This window comes from Ursus maritimus, unplaced genomic scaffold, assembly GCF_017311325.1.
Source record: "Ursus maritimus isolate PB19 unplaced genomic scaffold, ASM1731132v1 scaffold_17, whole genome shotgun sequence".
Classification (NCBI taxonomy): Eukaryota; Metazoa; Chordata; class Mammalia; order Carnivora; family Ursidae; genus Ursus; species Ursus maritimus.
The window spans coordinates 27673740-27698433 of NW_024424119.1; the positions used below are offsets into that span (position 1 = coordinate 27673740).

Sequence of the window (24694 nt, forward strand, 5' to 3'; positions counted from 1 at the left end):
GGAAAGACGTACAAACTCCTTACCTCAGCCTAGAAGACCCTGCGGGACCTGAACGGGCCTATTTGATTTAAATCTACTCCACAGTGTTGTTGTGAAGATTCAGGGGGATGCTGTCAGGCAGGTTCCAAACTTGGCTGCCCCCTGAAACTACTTAGGGGGCCTCGAAAAAGGCAGATGCCTGACCCCACCCCTGGAGATGGTGGTTAATTGGTCTGGGGGAGTCCTGGGCATCAGGAGTTTGAAAAGATGCCCCAGGGGTTCCAAAGTGCAGCCAGACTGAGAATCACTGACATACAGCCTGTTCTCTGGCCCAGAGCAAGCACGCAGCGAGGGGCGGGGGGGGGGGCAGTCCCCCACAGTCCAACTCAGCTCTGTCTGTCTTCTGTTTACCTTCCCCGCCCTAGCCTTCCACTCCCTAAGCTTGAGGGCTTTCCCACCCACCATTCTGTCTGCCTGTCCAGAATGTTCTACCTCCCTTCCCTTGACTTAGACAACACTACTCATCCCTCCCATCCCAAGTCCCTCTGTTCTCTTCTCCCAGAACGCACTGGACTTTTCCTTTCCAACACGTGTACTCTGTGCTTATGTTTTCAATTGTGTGGGCACCTGCCTAGCCTCTCTCTCCCCCAACAGACTTTGTTGTTCCCTGCTGCCTCCCACACACAGCCCCACTCTCTCCCAGCCCCCCAATCCCCCTACTCCCTCCACCACCACCCACCAGAGCAGGCATACAATGTGGGCACTCAGTAAATGTTGGACAAACGAGTGGATGAAAGCCTGACTGAGCACAGGAATGATGTGGTCAGATCTGCATTTCCAGAAAGATCTTTCTGGGTGCTCTGTGCTGAATGCTGGTTGGGGGGAGGGTAGGAAGAGACCAGGGCCAGGACAGCAGTGATTACACAGCTGTGATAATACAACCACAAAACGGTAGGGCCTCAGCCAGGACAGAGGTGACAGAATGGGAGGTGGGACAGATGAGAGACAGTGTTTAGCAGGGAGCAGACTTAGGGGGTGCTGTGTGACTGAGGGTCCACCCTGAGGGGACAGGCAGGATGCGAAGATGGAAGGTGATCCAAAGGAAGGGACTGTTGCTGGGAGGGACGAATTCTCTCTTGGCCAAGCTGGGCTGGGTGTACTGGTGGGACACTGGGAGACACCTAGAAATCTGAGGCCGGGGTTAGGAAAGTCTCCGCTGGGTGTGGAGATTTCAGGGTCACATAACAGAGACAAGAGTAAAACTCAAATAAAATGTAAAAGCATCAAGTGTTTCTTGCTGTTTCCGTGAGCAAACATTCCCGGGGTGTGGAACGTCACGGGCCGCCCCCTGTCCCCGCAGCCATCCTGGGCATGCACACGCTCATGAGCAGCCAGCAGTACTACCAGGCCCTGGGCAGCAGCTCCATCGTGAACAAGGAGGGACTCAACAGTGAGTACACGGCCCTGGTCCCCAGCTTGGGCCGCCCTCCCCTGCCCCCAGCGACACGACGCCCTGGAAGCGAAGGTGTCCCCGTGCTTCTTGCTTCCGCTGCCCACTCATGCTCTCTGGCTCAGCGCAGACGTTTTAAATTTTTATGTAGCCAAATCGATCCACCTTCTCCTTTTCCTTTGCTGGGATTTGTGTCTTGTTCATGCAGGACTTCTCCATCCTCATATGATAAAAACGTCCTCCTGTATTTTCTTCTGAAAGTTTTAGAGGTCTGCCTCTTGTATTCAACTTCTTGCTCCCCCTGGAGTCCGTGTGTGGGTGTGGTGTGGGATGAGATCAGACTGTCATTTTTAATGCCTCTCCCCCGGGGACAATCCTGTTCTGTGCAAAGTCCATCCCTTCGCCGCTGGCTTGGACTCCATCATGAGCATGAATTTCTACACATCCACACGGGTCTGTCTCCTGGTGCCTCTTTTGTTCCGTGAGTCCCCTTGTCCTTTCTTGTGACCATATTGCATAGTTTTCCTTGTTCCCTTGCATTGTCCCACGCTGGCATTTTGGCCCCTGAAAGCAGCGAGGGTACCCTCTCTCTGGAACGCTTATATGTTTCTCTCACGTTCAGACTTCCTTTTCTCCTCACAAGAGTCCATGAGGTAGAGTGACTGCCTGCACTTTACGGATGAGGACACAGAGGGTCAGAGGGTTTCAGTCATTCACCCTGTCCTTGTGGGATGGCAGAGGCCGAGTCCAAGCAGGGCGCAGCCAGCGCTTCTCCCGGCCCCTCCCGGCGCCCCAGGAATGCACAGCCTTCTCTTGTGCCCGCACCCTGCAGCTGCTTCCTCCCAGGGAATCCTCGTGTGGAGGGAGAGGGTCCCCGTGTTTCCGTGAGCCACCTCTCTTTTGTCCGTCACTCTAGGCGTGATCAAGCCGACACAATACAAGCCTGTGCCCGATGAAGAGCCAAATTCAACAGACGTCGAGGAAACCCTGGAGCGGATAAAGAACAATGACCCAAAACTTGAGGAGGTTAACCTCAACAATATCCGGGTGAAGTCCTTTTTATTTCGCTTCACCCGGGGTGGGTGGGAGGAGCCATGTCTGTGTCACCCCAATGTCTGGGTCCCAGGCTTGGCTGTGTGGAGAGAGCAGGGTCCGGTTTGGGTTCTGGGTGCTTCTGGATCAGGAAAGGGGCCAAACCTCTAAAAGCCCTGGGCAGTGCAAACAAACACGTCCTATAGCCCTGGTTTCTTCAGGCCCAGGTGTTCACCATGGGCCAACACAGTTTCAATTCTGGAAACCTACCTTGTTATTCGAAACACTGAGAGCTTCTCCAAGCTAAAATCGTTAAGTCAGACACACCTGACTGCCGGGGATCCCAAGGCTGGAAAAAGCCTGTGCCCAGCAGGCGTGTGGTGTCCCTCAGCCCTGGGAGGGGCCAACCCCTGAAGCATCAGTGCTCTATCGTATGTATAGTCAGCCTCATTCTGCAGCTCTGGCAGGGAGCTGTCAGCCCATATGTGTCCGGATGTTTCCTGTGTGACCACCAAGGGCAGAGGAGGGTCAGATGGACAAGCAGTCCTACCCTGGACAGGCTGCAGGAGGAATTCAGAAGCAGGACCAGCTGCCTGCCCACCTGCTCAGCCCGGAGGCCAGCGGGATTAGTTCTGGGAGGGTGTGGGGTAAGAGAAGAAGTGGGCCCCCCACTCCCCGGCTCCTCTTTCCTTTCTTCTCCACTTTCTTTTAAGTGGCTGCCAGCCCCACGGCATAATCTGATTGGAAAGCTGCGCCCGCAGTGTTCTCCACCTGGCCTCCCCAGGCTCTGCTCCCACGGGGAGCTAACGTGACGCTCTGAAATGAGAGATCCGTGCATACGCAGCCAGGTTTCCTCTCGGATGCCTCCATTGTCTGCCGTGTGCCCCGTGGGAGGCCCTGGCACAGCTCAGAACCCTGTGCCCTGGCAGTGAACACTGGCTCGGAGCAGCGTAGGGCTGTGGAACCTGGCCATGGCTGTGGCTCGTCCCTCTCCAGGCCTCAGCTTCCCTTCCGAGTGTGAGAAGGTTGGACCAGATCAGCAGTTTCCATCTGAGAAGATTAAGAAATCTATGCCAATGCCCACCCACCCTCACCCCCCGAGATTCTGAATTTATAGGTCTGGTTCAGACCCACGCATGAGCATTTTATAGAAGTTTCCCCGGGGACCTCTGATGTGTGGTACACCTGAGACTCTCCGGGACAGATGTCTCCTAGAGATCATCTGGAGCAGTGCACAGCCCCCACCTTGGTGATCCAGAAACAGAGAGAGGAGGAGACCTCGCCTAGAGTCACAGAGAGAGACAGAAACATGGCCAGTTGTCCGGGCAGAGGCCGAGGCCCTGCCCACCCCCACACCCCAGTCCTGAGCTCTTGGCACAACAGTCCTCTGCACCCTCTGCCTTGGTTTTCTCTGGTCTCCACCTGCACAGATAGCTTTGGGTCCTACCCCAAATTGTCAGGGAGGATTTTCTCAATCTGTTTACCAGAAAGTTCTCTCCAAATCTCAGCCATGTGGGGCAAAGCCAGAACCCTTTGCCATTCTGCTATTTTGTCAGAGACCTACTAGGAATCAGTCCACATGTGTGAGAGGGTTACTGCCCCATCTGTCTGCCCAACCTGAGCCTGGTCTGGGCTGCTCCTTACTGCCTGCCTTTCTCTCTGCAGAATATCCCCATACCAACTCTCAAGGCATATGCGGAAGCCCTGAAAGATAACTCGTATGTGAAGAAGTTCAGCATCGTGGGAACGCGGAGCAATGACCCTGTGGCTCATGTATGTACCTTTCAGTCCTGCTGCATTGAGAGCGGGGGTCATAGAAACGGAAGGAGTGATGCTTGTGGCCTCAGGGCTGGCTGAACTCCGCTGACGAAGAACCCCGTGTGGTGTGGTGAAAGGCAAAGGGCCGGGAGCCAGGAGAGGGTGTGAACACAGTGGCTGTTATCCGGGCAACATCTGTACATTACCCTAGTTAATATCCACAATCCCCCCTGATCTCAGGGGTGCAGGCCTCCCCACTTTGCAGATGAAGCACCTGGAGTGCAGGGAGTTCAGGCATTTTGCTTTGTCCAAAGTTGCGCAGCAAGTGAGAGGTGGAGCTAAGATTTAAATGCAAGTCACGCTGGCTCTAAAGCAGATCTGTCTCCACTCGGCACATCACATTAGACAAGTACCTGCCCCTCCTTGGGCTTCAGTTTCTCTATATCTAAAATCATTGTCTTACTCAGTGGGTCCTGATGATCAATTTTATCTGTTTTTTGCCCGAGTCTTAAAGATATTGCTGATCAAATTAAATTGTACTTATTATAAGGTAGCCATCAATTCTTTTTTTCTTTTTTTTAAATATTAAAACGTATTTATTGAGAGTCTGTGTCCAGCACTGAATTATGCTCTGAGAATACAACTATGACTGACAGTCATAGCTCCCACTTTGATGAACGTAACAGTCCATTTGGCCATGCAGACAACCAAAGGCTGACAGTATAGTATGATTATTCCAACACTAATAGCAGGTTAGAAGTGCAAGAATTAGCTTACCAGGGATGGCAGTTAATCAGTAAGTAGCAATCAGTTTGTTAATAGCCACAAAATAACTTGCAGGAATTTTGACTGGGGTCGCACTGAACTTGTAGATCAAGCGGGAAAGAACTGATATCTTGACAATGTTGAGTCTTCTTATCCATGAACATGGACTATCTATTTCTTGAGTTCTTTATACACCAGAGTTTTACAGTTTTCCTCCTGTAGATCTTCTACCTATTTTGTTAGCTTTATACCTAAGTAGTTCACTTTTGAGGGTACTAATGTAAATGATATTGTGTTTTTAATTTCCTATTCCACTTGTTTCTTGCTGAATATAGGAAAGTGATTAGTTTTTGTATATCAACCTTGCCATCCTGCAACCTTGCTATGATCATTTATTAGTCCCAGGAGGGTTTTTTTGTCAATTCTTTCTACAGAGACAATCATATCAGCTGCAAACATTTATTTCTTCTTCCCAATACACACACACACACACACACACACACACACACACACACACACACACATTTGATTTCCTTTTCCTGCCTATTGCATTAGCTAGAACTTCTATTCTGATGTTGAAAAGGAGTGGCGAAGGGGTTCATCCTTGCCTTGTACCTAATCTTAGTAATAACATTTCAAGTTTCTTACCATTAAGCATGATATTAACTGTAGGTTTTTTACAGATACTCCTTGCCAAGTTGAGGAAGTTCTCAGCTATTTCTAATTTACTGAGCGTTTTTATTATGAATGGGTGTTGGATTTTGTCAAATGCTTTTTCTGCATCTACTGATACGATATGTGACTTTTCTTTTTTAGCCTGTTGATGTGATGGGTTACATTAATTGATTTTCAAGTGTTGAACCAGCCTTGGCTACTTGGGATAAACCCCACTGGTTATGGTATATAACATTTTTATACATTGTTGGATTCAATTTGCTATGTTTTTGAGGATTTTTGCATCTATGTTCACGGGAGATATTGGTCTGTCATTTTCCTGTAATGTCTTTGTATTGGTATTAGGATAATGCTGGCCTCATAGAATGAGTTAGGAAGTATTCCCACTGCTTCAATTCTCTGAATGAGATTGTGGAGAATTGGTATCATTTCTTCCTTAAATATTTGGTAGAATTCACCATGTGGGCCTGGTGCTTTGTTTCGGAAAGTTATTAATTATTGATTCTATTTCTTTAATAAGTAAAGGCCTATTCAAGTTATCTGTTTCTTCTTATGTGAGCTTTGTCACATTGTGTCTTTCAAGGAATTCGTCCATTTCATCCAGGTTATCAAATTTGTGGACATAAGAGTTGTTCATAGTATCCCTTTATTATCCTTTCAATTTACATGGGATCTGTAGTAAGAGGCCTCTTTCATTTCTGATATTAGTAATTTGTGTTCTCTCTCTCTCTCTTTTTTTAGCCTGGCTTGACATTATCAATTTTACTGATCTTTTCAAAGTATCTGCTTTTCGCTTCACTAATTTTCTGTATTGATTTTCCGTTTTCATCTTCATTGATTTCTGCTCTAATTCTTATTTATTTCTTCCGGTTACTTTGGATTTAATTTGATCTTCTAAAAGTTTTCTAAAATGGAAACTTAGATTATTGAATTTAGATTTTTCTTCTTTCTTAATATATGCATTCAACACCAGATATTTCCCTCTCAACACTACTTTCACTGCATCGCACAAATTTTAATAAGGTATGTTTTCATTTTCATTTAGTTCAAAAACTTTAATTTCTCTTAAGGTTTCTTTTTTGCCCCGTGTGTTATTTAGAAATGTGTTGTTTAATTACCACGTATTTGGGGATTTTCAATGTTATCTTTCTGTTACTGAGTTCTAGTTCAATTCTGCTGAGCTCTGAGAGCAGATGTTGTATGATTTCTGTTCTTTTCCATTTGTTAAGGTGTGTTACATGGCCCAGAATGTGATCTATCTTGGTGAATGTTCTGTGTGAACTTGAGAAGAATGTGCATTCTGCTGTCGTAGGAAGAAGTAGCCTATAAATGTCACTTCCATCCAGTTGATTAATGGTGTTGTTGAGTTCAATTATGGCCTTACTGATTTTCAGCCTTCTGGATCTTTCCATTTCTGATCGAGGGCTGTTGAGATCTCCAACTCCAGCAGTGATTCATGTTTCTCCTTGCACTTCTATCAGCTTTCCCTGTTACAGCTTGACGCTCTGTTGTTCGGCACATGTACGTTAGGGATTGTTATGTCTTCTTGGGGAATTGACCCCTTTGTCATTCTGTAATGCCCTTCTTTATCCCTGATAACTTTCCTGGCTTTGAAGTCTATTTAATAACAATCAATTTTATTTAAAAATTGATTTTTAATTGAAGTATAATTAATGTTATAATAGTGTCTGGTGTTCAATATAATGATTCAACATTTCTGTACATTCCCCAGTGCTCACCAAGATAAGTGTACTCTTAATCCCCCTTATCCATTTCACCCATCCTCCCACCCACCTCCCCTCTGGCAACCACCAGTTTGTTCTCTCTATTTAAGAGTCTATTTTTGTGTGTATCTCTTTTTTTTTCTTTGTTCATTTGTTTCTTAAATTCCACATATGAGTGAAAAGCTCTGTAAGCACCCCTACTCCCTGCCCCAGCTCCTCTCCCTGCACCCCCATTCCTCTACCATGATCCAGAAAAGAGTGGACACCTGGCATGACAGGGTCTGCAGGACCTGCTCAGGCACCAGCTGGTCCACTCAGATTGGCCTGGTGCACTGCCTATCAGTTACTAAATATTTTGATTATCGGGCCTGGACAGGCCTTTTCTGGGGAGCAAGAGAGCTGCTATGGAAAGAACACAGCCTGGGGCCCTCTCCTCAGGAGTGTCCAACCTCCTCAGAATCCTAGAGAAAGCCAGCATGCCATCCTGGGGACACATGGAAGCAGGGGGTGGGGGGCAGGAGGGAAGGATGATTTCAACAAGAAAGGCTTTCTGGGAGCTGAGCTAGTATAGAGTTTCCTCAAGCAGGGATGGTGGGAAGGGCGTTGCTGGCTCAGAGAGTCATTTCGGACAACCAGGGCCCACTGATGGTACATCCTGGGCTATCAGCTGCTGGTGTCCTCTTTCCTCCATGACACATCGTTTCCACCAACTGCTAATTACCTCATTTCCTTCAGAGGCTCTGATTGTCATCCACACCCCCTGGCTGAATTCCCCTGAAACGTGCTGGGGGCCACCTGAGCTCCTCTCCTCCCATTTGCCCTGGTCACTTGCCCAGTGGGGTGGTTTCCCAGGCGTCCTTCTCTGCTCTCTGCTGCTCAAAGAGAACAATGACTCCATGGAATCCCAACAGGGAAATTGAAGCGACAAGTGGAGGGCATGCAGGGAGGTCGGGACTCCACTAGTCACTCATCGAACAGTGACTGAGAACCTACTGTGTGCTGAGCATGTGGGCACCAGGGGATGAATAAGGTGCATTTCATCCCATTGAGAGTAGATAGGCTAATAGCAGAGACAACACCAGTATAAAAACAACTCTGAACAGAGGAACGCAAGTTCCATGAGGGAGGTTATGGATAAATTCCACAAAGTGCAAGAGCACAGGCCACAGCTAGCTGGGGCCGTCAGTATAAAGGCTCCTGGGGAGGAATTGAGAATGGCCTTGAAGGACAGGCAGGGTTTGGATGAGTGAAGTAGAAAGGAAAGGGCATCCCAGGCGGCAGAGACAGGACAAGCAAAGGCAAAGCAGTGCGAGAGCACCAGGCGTGCACAGGGAGCCGAGATCAGCCCCGCTGTCAGGGAGCAGTGAGCCTTGAGGCGGAGCAAGGGAGGAGAACCGGGTGATCGAGGCTGGATGCAGGCTAAGGAGTGTGGAATTCTCCAGTTAGGGGTTCGGGAGCCACGGCACATTGGAGGGGAGGAGAGACATGGGAGTTGTGCTTCGTGAAGGAGGCTGTAGAGACTGTCTTGCCTGGTCCCTGGCTTGAGCAGCGTGAGTGTGCAAGGAATGTTCGCTCCCAGCAAGGCCCTCGTGGTATTTTAGGTTCTACCCAGGAGGGGCTCCAGCCTTGCTCAGGGGGACTCACGGGTACCCTTGCTTTTCTCCTGAACTCCAAGGCCCTTGCGGAGATGCTCAAGGTAAATAAGGTGTTGAAGACGCTGAATGTGGAATCCAACTTCATTTCCGGAGCCGGGATCCTGCACCTGGTGGAAGCTCTTCCATACAACACTTCTCTAGTGGAACTGAAAATCGATAACCAGGTAAGAGGCACAAGGGTCTCTTTGTGTCCTTCACTACAGGGTGCTTGCGGTTCTGCCCTTGCCCATGTCCTGATGGGTGGGTAGGTGCTGCTGGACAGAGCAGACCCAAGGCCCAGCTACAAGGCACCCCAAAGCTCGCTGGTCCACACCCGCCACCATGTTCATCTTCCTTCTTCATCATGCCCATCAAGTCCTCTGCCAGCTTCTGCTTGTATACCCCTCGTGACGGGAGCTCATTCCTTACCAAGGTCACCCCTTCAGTTCTTAGTGAGAATATCTTTCCCCATATCCAGTAGAAATCAGCTTCCTGCAAGGCCCATTTATTGGGCTCAATTCTGTTCTCTGCTGCACGTGGGACACATCGGGGGCACAGATATTATAAACCACTGGAGTCTTCCTCACCAGGCTAAATACCCCTATTTTCTTCCAACACCCCCGTCCACCCCCTCAGTGGGCTTTTGAGTCTCCTTACCACTGGCTTTATTCTCTGGGCAAACACTAGTTTGACTTTTTCCTTATGGGGTTGCCATTTCTCTGTGACTTCTGTGGCTCAGTCATTTATTATCAGGGTGAGCCTTGCAGTCCTGACTCTCTAAGATGATGCCAGCTGCAGTATCTATGGTGCCTGGGCTAAGGGTCTATTGTGGGCTGCACTCTGTCCAACACACCTTACACACATCGTGTCTGACCTTCCCAACAACGCTGCAGGATGTGGGTGTCTCTGACTCAGTCTGCAGGAGAAGCAGCCTGGATAGGCTGAGACAAGCAACTTTCTCAGCACCACCCACTTAGCACATTGGGAAGCGGGATTCGAATTTGGGTCTCTGTGACTCCAAAGCCCACACTCTTTCCATGATACCACGTTGCTTTTAATGTTAAAATGCTGTCTTCTTTAGGGGCTCTGGATAGGGATCTTTTGTTTTCCTACCTGAGAATGTTTGCAGGATGGTCATATAAATACGTGCATGGGGAAAAGATTGGAAGGAAATGTAGCAACATTGTAAACAGTGGTTATTCCTGAATGAGACTATCTGTACTTTTCATCCTGATGGCAGAATACCACACACATATGGGAAAGTGCACAAAACTTCAGTGTGCAGCTCGGGGACTCACGGCAGGCGTGTGCCCCTGTGCAAGTGCAGAACTAAAGCATTACCCTTCCCAGTCATAAGCCCTTGAAAACTCCCCACTTGTGCGCCTCCATGCCTTTGCTCTTGGTTGTCTTTCATCCTGGAATGTCCTCTTCCACCCCTACCCCTTCTCTGCCTGGAGAAGCCCTCGTCTTCCTTCTGGATTCAGTTGAAGTCTCTCCCCCCTGCGGTGTTCTAGAGCCAACTTGCCAGAGCTGATTGTAGGCATCGCTTCTCACTCCACTTCGGTGATGGCATGCTGGTACCTTGAAGTCGCTCCTGGTGGGAACATTTACACTATGGAAATTGGCAAACACTACAAATACAACTGTTTTTTTTTTTTTAGACCCAGCATATCACTACTTTCTCCCATTAGCTTACCTTAGGGCCTCTAACCCTCTCCCCAGAGAGAGTTAAGTGATCCCTCCCTGTGTTCTCCTAGCACTTCAGCTTCCCATGAGCTTCTCGGAAGCTGGTGCTGTATTTGAACCATCTCTTTATTTCAGTGCCCAGCTCAGAACTTGGCCCCTCAGTGGTGCTTGGTAAGCAGGGCTGCCCTGGGTCGTTGTGTATGTTGTTCACTGCACAAGGGGCCAGGTGCAAAATCCAACCCACACTCTATTCTCCAAGCCTTTGTATGAGGCTTGTTCACCCAGAGAAGGTACTTTTTTCTAATTCACATAGAGTACCAGCCCTTGAGTGAATTTGCTACCCTGGACTCCTGCATCTCTCGCATGCCAACGGCTGCTGCTGCATCACCCTTTCCCAGCCCCTCCCCATTCCCACTCTTTCTGCCTCTGCTGATCCTGCTTTACTGCAGGCAGGAGGGGCAGATCCACTGGAACAAAGGCATGCAGCAGGCTTAGCAGCAGCCCTGGGCCAAGGCCTGGGATTGGCTACTCATGTGACTCCAAGCCTGGCTGGGCAGGGAGTCGGGGTCTCCCAGCTCAGCTGAAACCTGACTCCAGGGGCAGAATGTTGGCCAGAATTGACCCAGAGCGCTGGCCTCAGGTCCTTGTGATGACAGCTGCCCGAGAGTGAGCTGCCTACCTTCCCTCTCCCTGCTGTCCGCCCCGGCTGAGCCCAGAGTCCGAGCCAGTGCTGCCTGGCACCCTCCCCCTCACTGAACACTCTGGTGTGAGAACGTTCACTTCCCTGAGCCTCAGTTTCCTCACTTACAAAATGAGGATCATAAGAATTTCTACTTCTAAGGAAATGACAGATGTCAACTATGAGGTCGTGAACTTTTATGATTACTCCAGAGGTGCCCTAGAGAGTTCACGCGGTGCTCTGAGAGTTCCTTTACCGAGGAGGTGCCATGTATCCACGATCCCATTTCACGCTCTCAAAGACTCTTTTTAGTGGGAATTATAACCCACTCTGTGTTGTGGTGGAGGACATAAGGCCCAGACAGGCTCTGCAAACTGCCTGTGGTCACACAGTGAGTAAGTGACAGAGGCGAGGTTTGAACCCAGGCCGAGGTGACTCCAGAGTCCGTGAACTATGCTTCTCTGGTCTTTTGAACCCGACTGTAGTTTTGTGTGGGTCTTACTTGGCTTTTTTTGGCAGTCCCTTTCCCTTGCTGTGAGGCTAGAGCGCTGGTCACCACCTCCCCCCACCATCCTGGGAGCCTCTGTTTTTGTTTCATCTGAGCATTTGAGGAGTGCTGGCTGAACCCCAGGGCGCTGCTAGGCTCTGTATATGAATGAGGCTCTGGCTCTGCCCTCCAGCGATTCCACACCAGACAGGAAGGCAGCAAGTACAGAAATGATCACTGAACCAGGTGCTTCAGCGAGCCACAGACGGCGGGCCTTTGCGGAAGCAATCTCAGTCAGGGGCAGATATCTTGGAGGGCTTCTTGGAGGAGGAGGAGTTCGCGATAAACTCCTAGGATGGATAGTATCTCAGAGAGTGAAGTGGATGGAGACCGTGGCATCTCAGGTGCATGAACACAGAGAAGGAGAGGGGAAAGCCATGGAGCCCATCCCCTGGAAGAAGCCAGAAAGGGAGTTAGAAATCCAAAGGGCTCTGAATGGGTAGGTTGAGTGAAAGTGGGCTGTGGGCTGTGGGCTGTGTTCTGGAAAGATGGTTCCCAGCTGGATAGCAGAGGAATTGAGGCAAGCGTCAGGGCCTGGGAGACCAGACAGAGGAGGGGGAGCTGTGGGGCAGTGCTTCCCCAGGCCTGGAATCTAGGGAAGGCCACCAGGGCCTCTCACAGTGCGTCTCTGCTCGGGTGCCCCAGCACTGGGCTCTGAGGGGTGTGCCACAGAGGAGGTGATGAGTGGTATGTGATTTATTCCTCATTCCTGGTTAGTCACCAAGGTCCTCAGAGGCCGCAGCTTTCCCCTCAGCCCTTGGGACTGTAACCTGTGTTAGCGAGCCTCTGTCCTCCTTCTTCCTTATACGGCCAAACAAAGGAGAAAGGGACTTGGGGAGTTCTGCCCCGGTGACAAGAGCCTGGCTGGCTGGCTGGCTTAGGACCCAGATCCGGGCACTGGGATCCTGGGGCTGTTTGTTTACTCAGTCATCTCTCTCTATCTCCAAGCAATGCTGTGCTCTGCCTCCAGTGGCCCAGGGCCAGCAGGGAGGGGGGAGGGGGGAGGGGGCAGAGAGTCTGGGACCCAGCGCCAGAGGCATTGAGAAAATGTCTAGTCCCGCCCTCCTTCTGCAGGTGGGTAAACTGAGGATCAAAGAAGGGACGGAACGTGCTGAGCATCAAGTCAGTGCCAGAGCTGGGCCGGAACCGGGGTGTCCCAATTTCCAGACAGGCTGCATTTGTGGCCGGACAGGCGAGACCCTCAGCCCCCAGGAGCAGGCACCGCGTATGGGGTGCCTGCCCGCCCTCTCCGTCCCAGGTTGGCCAAATGCAAATGATGAGTCTCTGCCCCTCCTGATTCGCCCTCCTCACTCCCGACAAAGCCGCCTCCAGCAGGCCCTTCCCCAGGACCTCGGTGCACCGGGTACTCCCTGCCCCTCGGAGCAGACGAGGCCTGAAAACACGACCCCTCCCCAAATGAAGTTACATGCCACGTCTGGGGGATATTGGTGGGATTTCTCACATTTCATTCCAATATTGGACAGTGAGGTTATGCTTCATATTTCGAAAAGAAGCTAAAGGAAGTGGATTGCGTTTTCTTGTTTACCCAGATTGAATTATGTCCCTAGTGCAAATAAGTTTAGAAAGAAAACAAGCCCCACTGGAATAGGATCCTGAAGGTTTTCTCACAGGGTGACACCCCTTAATTTTAGATTACATGCTCGAGGCAGCTGGCTAAGTTTTGTGTTTGTTTTTTTTAATGAGGCTGAATATGACTTTTGGTTTTGCTAAAAAGAGGAAAACCAAGCAAGCAAGACTTCACCACCAATCATGTTCTCTGTTTTGTTCCTTTACATTCAGCTTCGAAGCAGCAGCTCTTGGCTTGTGCATAATTTTTATGTCTCTCTCCATGTGTACTGGAGAAGTTCAGCCTGGAAACAGCCAGCCTCCCAGAGAGTACGGGCATGTGTCACTGTCCCTGCCTCAAAATGCCAAGTATGGTCTTTCATTGACCTCACTTCTCAGGGAAAAATGAGACAGAGTCAGTGAAAATGAGAGGAAAAAAATGTGATGTCAAGAAAATCCTTTTCTTACACAGACAGCATGAATCAGAATAAACATCTTGCACCATCTCTGATCCCCAGTGGAGGTTGCACTCTGCTCTGAAAAGCCCAGAGCTTTCCAGACAGGAGACAGACTGACCCAGGGATTACCTGTCTTCAAATCTCTGACACTTGAAGTCAAACGAGGATCGAGTCCAAGCTAAGCCTCCACTCTGTCATATTCTTGCTGTGTCACAGTGGGGAGGGGCCACTTAAGGTACCCATGCCTCAGTCTCCTCACCTCTAAAATGGGAAGGATATGCATACTCGTGCAACAGGGTTGTTAGAGGATTTAATGCGTTGACTCCTTAATGAGTACCTGGCATGTGTCTTCTCTCGATAAGGGGGAGGTGGTATTTCTATTGTTTTATTGTTGTTGCTGTTGTTTGGGGGTTTTTTAGAGAGGGAGGGGGGAGAGGCAGAGGGAGAGGGGGAGAGAGAATCCTAAGCAGTCTCCACGCCCAGTGCAGAGCCTGACATGGGGCTCGATCTCACAACCCTGACACCATGACCTGAGCCAAAATCGAGAGTCAGATGCTTAATACGCCTAGAGCCACCCAGGTGTCCCGATATGTCTGTTAATTAGAACAGTTGATAGTGGAAGAGTGGGGCGGGGAGCACTGACCTCTGAGAGATTCTAGCTTGTGCAGGAAACGACTTTTTATCTCCTTTCTCTCCTCCCTTATTCCCTTTCCTACTTATGTTTACTTCTTATTAAAGTGTAACTTATACATGGTAACAAATACATCATAAGTGGACAGCTTAATGGGTTTTTATATATATATTTATATATGGATTTATATGGTATATTATATAATAATTTTATTGTTACATTATACACACACACACAAGCACACCTGGGTAATCAACACCAAGATTAAGATATAGAACATTTCCAGCATCTCATATACCCCCTCTCAATTAATACCCTCCAAATCCAATCATGTCCTGATTTCTAACACCATGGATGAGTTTTGCCTGCTCTTAAGCTTCATATAAATGGAATCCCGTGGTGCTGTTTTGTGTCTGGCTCTTTTTGTCCAGCATTGTCTGTGAGTGTATCAGTTATCTACAGCTGTGTAACAAATTACCTTCCCAAACTTAGCAGCATAAAAAAAACACAAACATGCATGAGCTCACCGTTTCTGGGAGTCAGCAATCCAGGAGCAGTTTGGCCACATGATTCCAGCCCAGGCTCTCTGACAAGACTGCAGTCAAGTGCAATCTGAGGGCCTGACCAGGGCTGGAAAAGTCGCTTCTGAGGTGGCTCCCTCCACGGCTGTTGGCAGGACGCCTCAGCCCCTTGCCGTGTGGACCTCTTCCCCAGGCTGCTTGAGCGTCCTCTCTATACGGCAGCCAACATCTCTCAGAGCGAACGATGCAAGTGGAGAAAGAAGGAAGCCACACGTGCCTCTTTATGAGCCAGCCCTGGAAGTTACACAGTCACTTCAGCCGTGGTCTACCTGTTAGAAGTGAGTCACTAAGCACAACCACCCTCAAAGGGAGGGGAGACAGGCTCCACCTTTGGAAGGGAGGAGGGTCAAAGAATTGGCAGACATACTTTAAAATCACCAACGTGACAATCAGCTATACTATTTTCCTTTGCTGTAGTTTGGCCAGAAAGACCTTTCTAGCCAGCAGAGGTACCAAGGATGGAGCCAGGTGACTCAAAGGTGATGTGCCCCATCCTCGGGGTGTGTAAGCAGAACAGAACTTGGCAGCTATGATACGGATGGAATTTTAATATCAGCCGGGGTTTGCAACCCTGAACTTGGACTAGATCATTCCCAGGGCTCCTTTCTATTGTTTTTTTAAGTATTCCCAGTTGCCCACATCTTCTGGACCACAAAGAAAAGGCCATGATTGGCCCCGTCAGATGCACAAAGTGAGCTTCCTGATGCCCATGATGCCTTTGGCCAGAATGGGGGTCCCAGAGCCACCCACTTGATGCCGCCTAGGGTACTGGTTGGCTGTTCATAAGCCAGTGAATCTGGTCATCTTCTCATCAGGTTGATGATACTCGGCCACAGGGAAACAAGAGTCGTCATCACCGCTGAAGGGCCCATCAGCCTTTGTACCCTCTTGGCAATTTTAACTCAAAATATGCCTGTCTTTCAAACTAGCCATTCCACAGCCCCGTGTCCAGCCTTAAGAGTACGGGCTCCCTCCCCTGCAAAGCCACTGCCACACTGCATGTGACAAGGAACACAGAAGCAAGCTACCTGTCCGTCTGTACCAGGGCTTCCTGGGAAGCAGTTCAAAGGAACGAGGGAGTTCTCTGTGTCCCAACTTAGAAAGATCTCCAGAAAATGTTGAATGAAAATGGCAAGTTGCAGAACAATGCGTATAATACAAATCAATTTGAAGGAAAAAATTAAAAATAAAAAACCCACACATTTTTATTAGATACTTAATAGAAAAAAATCCAGGGAAACACACCCCATTGGCCTGGTGCTTACTCTGCAGAAAGTGGGTAGGATTGGGATTAAGGATGTGGAGGGAAGCTCTCTGACTTTACTCAATCTGCTTTAGTATCATTTGAATTTTTAATAATAAGATTACATTTATTCACAAGTGATTGATTTAATTCTGAAGCATATCTGAAGGGAGGGGGACCAGAGTTCTTTCCCAGCCCCCTCTCCCTGGCTCTGCTGCCACAGTCTGCTGTGGCCGGTCCTGGCATGACCCGCCCTGGGGTTCTGCCAAGGGGACTCCCAACTGCCTGTCACCCACGGTCCAGGTGGCCTCCTGATTTTTTTTTATGCCATCCAAGCAAGCCATTCATGGATTCACAGAATGCAGGTCCCTGAAGCCTGAAAGGTCACAGAGCCTAAGCCTTCTCCGTTCGTAATGAAATCTAGGGGACTCTCACAAGACACTCTCTACCCTGCGTCTACACGCCTCCAGGGACAGGCAGGCCACGACCTTACCAGGCAGTTCCTTCCACATGCAGACACTATTAACAGGTAGATCACTGTCCTGCACGCCGAGCCAAACTCCGTCTGCCTGTAGCCCCTCTTATCAGCCCTACCTCTGCCTTCAGAGCTCTCTCAAGGCTCCCAAGTTAGGCGGGGACTAGCAAATTATGAGGAAACCTCCTGCGTTCAAATCCTGGTTCTGTAACCAACGAGCTCTGTGATTTGGGGGAACTTTGTTCATACTTCTTCACGTACCTCGCCTGTAAGATGAAAGTTATAATAATAGTACGTGTTCCACAGGCTCATAGGGAGGAGAAAATGAGTGCACTTAGGGAAAGTGCTATGCCATTGCCTGGCACACAATGATCACTAAATCACAAAACAGGAGATCAGAGTTCCGGTCCCGGCAGTGTCCCCACCGCCTCCTCTCTCATCCGTGAAATGATTGAGGCCCTGAAGAGGGATAGCCTGAGAATGAAGCAAGTATGATACTTCTTAGGATGTGTGCACATTTTCTATTTTACTGTTTAATGTAAAAATAATGGTTTTGGTCGAAGATTAACACTCGGGGAAGAGTGGCCATGATTATCTAATAGAATCCTGAATTTTCTCCAATATATCCAGACACATCTGCACATGTCCCAGGGCGAGTGGACGCCTGCTTGAGAATGTGGGCCTAGAGGATCCTCTGAAGTCTTTCCAGTGTCAGGTCAAGGTCAAGCCCTGCCTCTGGCATTAAGCAGAGGGAGCACGGTCCAGCTTCCCTCTACACATGGGTTCAGTTTACTCATCTCTAAGACGACGGAGCAGCCAGCCCCTGCCAGTGCTGCCTCCCCAGGGATGTAGGGAGGTTGAATGGGGGCAGTTAGCATGGGGGTGCTTTGCGCTCTGGACTGAGTGGCACGACATGTCAGCTTTGCAGAAACAGCCCTCGCCGATGCTGGCAGCCCCTCCACTCTGGGGAGTCTGGTGCTTTCTGAGATTAGCCCTGAGCTCTAGCAGAGCTTTCCCAGAAAGCAGCCTCAGGGAGAGGCCAGGCTTCTTGCTATGTGGGGTGGGCAGGGGACCTTCCAGTTCCTTCTTGGGCCCTTATAAGCTCTCTATACTATCCGCCAGGCTAAGTGGGCCAGAGCCCAGGGCTGTGCTGAGTCCTCTGAGGACAGGTCTGAGCTCCTCCCAGCTTTTTTAGGAGTCGTGACAAATGGGCAATGGAACTTTACCAATGTCACTCTACCTGCCGAGCTTGGTGTTCCCAGCCCCATCTGAACCCAGACAGGCTCTGGTGAACTCATAATACCTGGGAGGGGATCGCCATCAAGAATCTCAGCTGAGGTCCATGCTCGTCCCTTTGGCTGGTGGGCTAATGAATCTTCTCAGCCCTCCCATGTTGTGCATCAGTTGTGTTCCTCGTTCCTCCACTCAGTCCCTCAACCTTGACCTGGAGGTACTGGGTACTGTGTGCTGGCCCTAGGCTCACAGTCTAGGGGAGCGCCATCGAACAGACTCTTCTGTGAGGGTGGAAACATTCTATATCTGCACTGAGACTGAGTTTTAAATTTATCTAATTATTTAAATTTAAAAATTTTTAAATTCAAGTAAAAAACGGGCAGAGGATCTGAATAGACCTTTTTCCAAAGAAGACATCCAGCTGGCCAACGGACACATGAAAGGATGTCCAACACCACCGATCAGCAGGGAAATGCAAGTCAAAACCACAATGAGATATCACCTCACACCTGTCAAAATGGCTAAAGTAAAAAGGACAAGAAGTAACAAGTGTTGGAGAGAACGTGGAGAAAAGGAGACCCTTGTGCACTGTTGGTGGGAATGCAGACTGGTGCAGCCACTGTGGAAAACAGTGTGGAGGTTCCTCAAAAAATTAAAAATAAAACTACCATAGGATCTAGCAATCCCACTTCTAGGTATTTAAAGACAAACTAATTCAAAAAGATCTCTGCACCCCCATGTTCATTGCGGCATTATTTACAATAGCCAAGACATGGAAACAACTTGAGTTTCCACCAATGGATGAATGGATAAAGAAGATGTGAGATATATATATAGATATATCACATGTATATATAGATACACACACACATATATATATATAATGGAATACCGCTCAGTCATAAAAAAGAAGGAAATCTTGTGTGCAATGACATGGACAGACCTGGAGGGCATCATGTTAAGTGAAATAAGTCAGATGGAGAAAGACAAATACCTATGATCTCACTTATATGTGGAGCCTAAACAAAAACAGAAAATAGCAAGCTCATAGATACAGAGAACAGACTGGTGGTTGCCAGAGGTGAGGGGTGAGGGGTGGGAGAGATGGGCAAAGGGGGCCTCCTTGTCCTGGCTGGGACCCCCAGGACAGTATTGGTGAAAGTGAACGTTCTTGTCTTGTTCCTGCCCTTAGGGGGGAAGTCTTTAAGCCTTGATATGATGTTAGCTTGCTCTCCATGTCTTTTCAAATCCCTTTAAGATTATGTTTATTTTGTATTATCTTATTATACATGGTAACAAAATTCAAACAATAAGATACAAAGAAGAAAACAAAAACTCTCCTAAATCTCACCACCACCAGGACACTTGCAGGCCTTTTCTAGGCATTAGGCATATATATGTGTATGGAAGATACAGGTAACTTGACTTAAACATGACCTGTTTTGTTACTGGGCTTTTTTCCTCCATATTGTTTCATGGTCATCGTTCTGGGCCTGTGACCAACGATTTGCATCATCATCACCTGACAGCTGTCATGTTCTCTTGTAAAGCTCAACTGTCATTTATTTGAGCAACTCTCTCTGGATGAAGTTACTTCCGTTTTTCCTAGTATTATAAACAAGACTGACGGACATCCTCATTATATCCTTCCCAACACTATATCGTAAGGTTTTCCTTTTCTTTTGTTTCCTTTCCATCTTTGTCACTAGAAATCTTGGAGTAGGGAACTAACATCAGAAGGAGGGAGGCTTTAGAAAACAAACTGGGGACATTCCCAACTTACTGTGTGACCTCAGGCAAATCCTTTTCCATCTTTGGGCCTCTACTTCTTCATTTGTAAATCGAAGGGATTCGTCTAAGCGACTGGTTCCCAAACCTGGCTGTATATTGACATCACCTGGGAGTTTGAAAACACCACAGACACCTGAGTCTTGTTCCTGGAGATTCTGATTTCATTAGTATGGAGTAGAGCCTAGGGAGTAGGATTTTTCATTTCCTTGAGACTTGTTCATTTGAAGATACGTCCTTCTCGAGTTTTCTAGGAAAGATCTGTTCTTGGCGTCTAGCAGAGCCTGGGTTTGAATCCCAGATCATTCACGCCTGGCTGTGTGACCCTTCCCCTTCTCCAAACTTCCAGATCCCTGTTCTTGGGGAGGGGGGAGTGGCTAAAATCCCCGCCCATCGCGCAGGCTTTCTGCGAGTAGAGAAGATGAGCTCCTGCACAGAAGGGATGAGTGGTGACTGCTGTTCTTTTCTTCATCAAAGAGCCAGCCTCTGGGCAACAAAGTGGAAATGGAGATTGTGAGCATGTTGGAAAAGAACGCAACGCTTCTCAAATTCGGCTACCACTTCACCCAGCAGGGGCCCCGGATGCGGGCGTCCAACGCGATGATGAACAACAATGACCTTGGTGAGTGCTGCTGGGCTACCTGCCCACCTGCCGGTCGTTTTCCCACCTGTCCTGGGGGGGGGGGGGCGGTATCGCCGGGAATATTCCACTGATACCTTCTCCAAAGTATCTGGAGTCCGACTCCTGACTTTCACGTTGGTCACAATTCCTTGGCTTCTGTGTTGGCGCCTGGCCTGCCGCCTCCCCCGGACTGTGCGCGCCGCGTCGGCGGGAGCTGAGGCTGAGCGCGCTGCTGCCGCAAGCTTGGTGCGCGGGCCCGAGCCCATTGCACCCCCGCGCCCTCTTTCATGGAGTGAAAGGCAACAAACGTGGCTGAGCTCAGGCTCACTGGGAGTCTTTTCCTCTTTCAATACCCTTCTCTGAGCTCAGAGTCCTCTCCCCTGACCGTTGGGACTGGGGCTAGTCCAGCCCCCAAGGCCACCGACCAGCACTACTTACCCAAACCCCACGCCCCCCAGACTTCACAGGGCTTTCAAGGTAAAAGTTGAAAATATTGACTTCATAGAAAGTTAAGCAGGTTACATTAATTTCATCTCAGTGGAAGGCATAGCTTATATTTTTTCTAAAAAGGAAACGAAAGAAAATGTCACCATCTTTTTTTTTTTTTTTTTTTTTTTGAGTGTCGGCCAAATAAGTATGCAGGTCAGCCGAATGAAAAGTAAAATTGAGCATTTTGACTTGGTTACAGGTGCCTGTTGTTTTCAAGCTCTCTGAGTATTTATGGTGTGTATCCCTGCTGGCTGTTAAAAGGATTTGGTAACAGTGTCCAAAAAGGACTATGTCTGCCAAGGCTGTAGGGATATAGGAGGGGAAAAACAGGAAAAGGAGTAAGTAGGTCTGTTAATATAATTGATCATTATATTTAGCTGTGAGTTTTCTAGAACCAAGGCAAGAAGATGAACCAAGTTATAATACTCTTATTACAGAAAAGAAAGAAGTATAACAAGCTCAGAAAGAAAGAAAGAAGAAAAGAAAGGAAAGAGAGCTTCTTTCTGGGATTGACTAATGAAATAACTGTGTTTTCTAAAGGACAACGTCTTCAGTGAGCTTTTCTTCAAGTTCAAGCCTGTTCTCCACGTGGGGTTTTTGGTTTTTGTTTCTAACACTCAGTAAAATGCGAAGGGCTTAATGCTAAGGCACATCTCAGAGTTCGGGTATGTCACTTCCTAGTGATGAATCCAAGGCCCGGTTATGCCCTGGAAGGACCGGAAGAATAGAGGGGAATGTGTAGCTGTGTATGCACAAGGCAGGTACTCCCAGAACCTGTGCGCGGATAACCACAGAGCTACGCACCTGCACTCACTTTAAATTGAGTTACTCAATTCAACAAGCATTTGTCAAGGTCCCTGGGGCACTGGTGTTGAAGATACAGGTTCCCGCTCTTGAGGATATCACAGTCCAGAAGTGGTTCATTCATTCCTCACTCTAGGTGCCACTTTTTCCTAGAGCTGCAGGTCTAGAAAAGTCCATAAAACAAACAAAAATGCACCTAGTATCCAGATTTATCTGACGTGCCCTTATTTGAAATAAGCACAAACACAAATAATTACGAATCGTTATTAGGGTATCACAGAGGTGATGGCTACACTGAGTTGTGGAGGAAGGCCAGCAGTCTAAATGCTCTTGGCTTGGCTGGGATCCGGCTTCAAAGCCAGCACTCCAAAGCCCTGAGTTCTGTTCTGATATGCCGTGGCCTCACATTTCCCCCTCCCAGTTTAGATTAAGCTTTCTTCTGTGCTCCTAGCTGCCTATCCCAGGGCTAACCCAGCTTTTGTCTTGACAAAATGGCCTGGAGGCCTTTTCTAGGGACAGAAGTTCCAGATGACCAGAGGTCAGGGGTGCTGCAGTGGGGGAGGGGCACCAGAATTAGCAGGGCTGGATAACCTGGCCCTTGAGGACTCTCCCAGTCCTGAGAGTCTGTGACTCCAAAACCCAGGCCCGACTCCTATCCCCAGCAGCTTCTGAGGTTACGACAGCCAGGTCCTAGAGTGCCAGAGCTGGAAGGGCCTGCAGACTCACCCCCCCCCCAGTTCCCTTTTGGCGAAACTAAAGCCTGGGAGGAACTGCCCTTCTAGGGAGCAGCTGAGCCAAGTCCCACCCATTATTAGTTACAGCGGGCACTTTGCAAGCAACTCTGGTGTGCCCAGGACTGTGCCAAGGGACATAAAGGGCAGCAGAAAGGCTAGTTCCTTGACTCCAGAACCTTTACAACCTTTCAGGAGAGAAAAGACTCAGGGTGTGCCTAAAAATTCAGGAATGCCTGCGAAGTGTGCCCAAACAACGTGAGAAGTGACTTGTGAGGACAGAGGCTGGTTAAGCAAAGCATCCCTGTTGGCGGTGGACCTTTAGCCAGCCTTGCAGGGCAGAGACAGATTGTGGGGCAGGGCAGGAGGTGTTCTTGGTGGGGGTGCTAGCACAGGCAAGGTCGGAGGCCCTACGATTTCAGATAGGAGAGACATGAAGACCAAAAGGATTGAAGGGACTATCCTAGGGAGTTAGATCTAGAAGGAAAAGTAGGAACTCACAGAGAAGGGAGGGAAGGCCATTCCAAGCAGAAAGAGCAGCATGGGCAAAGGCAGGACCAGGAGTTTGGTGATGAAAGCAGGCAGGAGGTGAGACTGGCAGTTTCCTGGACAGGACTGCCAGGTGATCAAAATGGGCCTCAGGGTTAGCCCAGGGGACTGTGCAGCTGTTCCCTTGGGGTTTCGCACCAAAGGAATTACAGCAGAATCACTAAAACGATTACACACAACACTGAGTGCTGGTGGGTGAAGTAGGATTTACTAGCTTTAAAGGCCAATTTGTGGCCATCTGCTAATTTTTGTAAAAGAAACCCTTCTGATTCAGATCGTGCCCCAGCTTCCTCCTGCAAAAGAGAAGTCCTTTCTTTCCAACACAGTATTTTCATCCTGCTGTCAGTGCTCCGATGAGGCAGACAGGCTTCGATGCTTTCCAGCTGAGTATTTAACCCGAGAGCCTCCCGCGGGCCGTACCTGGCCGCTGTGTGGTTAGCGGTGTTCGCTAATGCAGCAGGGAGCACGGAGCAGACAGGGCCCAGCTCTCCAGCTTCCTTCTCACTCCAGCCTGTGCGATGCTGGCTCCTGGCACGTAGCCGGCCTCAGGGGTGGGCTTGGCCTGCCTGCAGTGCGTGGGCTCTTCCTTGGGGGATCTTCAATCCCCAAGGCCGGACGTCGGCCAATGCCTCTGCAGACGTGCAGCCTGCTGGGCCCCGTTCGACTGGCGTGCCTTCGGTCCTTCCCATCCTGTGCACTGAGCTGCTCGGGCACGGTGGTGTCAGGGAGGAGCCGTGGGTCCCCATCCACGTTTTCTCACAGCGATACCTCAGATGACTCCTACCTCTACACTATTTATAGCTGAGAGGCTGAGCGTGGCTCTCGGGTCCTGTAAATCTGTCCCTGAAGCTCTCTCCACTTAATGAAATCTGAACTGCTAACTCCAAGTTCAGACCATTGTACGTGTGGAGGCGGGGTGGGGAAGAGGGCTAACATGTTTCAAAGCAGGAATTACCCCTTCCTGGGAAACTCTCTCTTCTGTATTCTCAAGGAAGACTTTTCTAACAAGCATCCCAGACACCGTGTACCCCAAGTCAATTTCATCATCGTCCCCCAAAACTACTATACAAAGGGTATTACTTTCCTCCCAGCCATCCAAGCCAGGAATCCAGACCTCGGTCTATATGCTACCCCCACCCCAGCCAGTCAGTCCCCTCCTGGCCATCCCCATTGCCTTGCCTCATGTCAAGCCCTCAGCACACTTGCCTCCTGTCCTGCAACTTCTGTGGGCTGGCCAGCATCTCTCCCAGAGTGCCCAACCCAAAGTTTGTTCTGTCACTTTGCTTAGTACCCTTGCTGGGCTCCCACTGCTCTCAGGTGAGAGTTCTTGACATGGCTCCCACGTCCCTGAGTAATCATAGCTGACACGTGCATGGCACTTCTTGTGTGCCAGGCGCTACTGCGAACACGTCCTGTCTTACACGTGAGGCTCCCGACAACCGGGTTAGTTAGAGCCTATTATTATCCCCACTCTATAGGAAGGAAGTGGAGGTCCAGGGAAGTAGGTTAAGGTTACCTGCAGTCAATGGGTGGAAGCGGGGTTTGAGCTGCAGTCTCACCTCGGAGCCTGTGCCCCCGCCTCCCCTCATGGTGAG

General features: G+C 49.2%; 1 protein-coding gene across 2 annotated transcripts in view; it reads left to right on the forward strand.

Moving 5' to 3' along the window:
- TMOD1 (tropomodulin 1) overlaps positions 1-24694 on the forward strand; it is an 83865-nt gene that overhangs the window by 55118 nt on the left and 4053 nt on the right. For both annotated transcript variants that reach the window (XM_040631643.1, XM_008707864.2), the window contains exons 5-9: positions 1340-1429; positions 2346-2476; positions 4127-4234; positions 9059-9202; positions 20382-20526. In XM_040631643.1, the coding sequence (XP_040487577.1) occupies positions 1340-1429; positions 2346-2476; positions 4127-4234; positions 9059-9202; positions 20382-20526 (618 nt within the window). The remainder of the gene's footprint in view (positions 1-1339; positions 1430-2345; positions 2477-4126; positions 4235-9058; positions 9203-20381; positions 20527-24694) is intronic.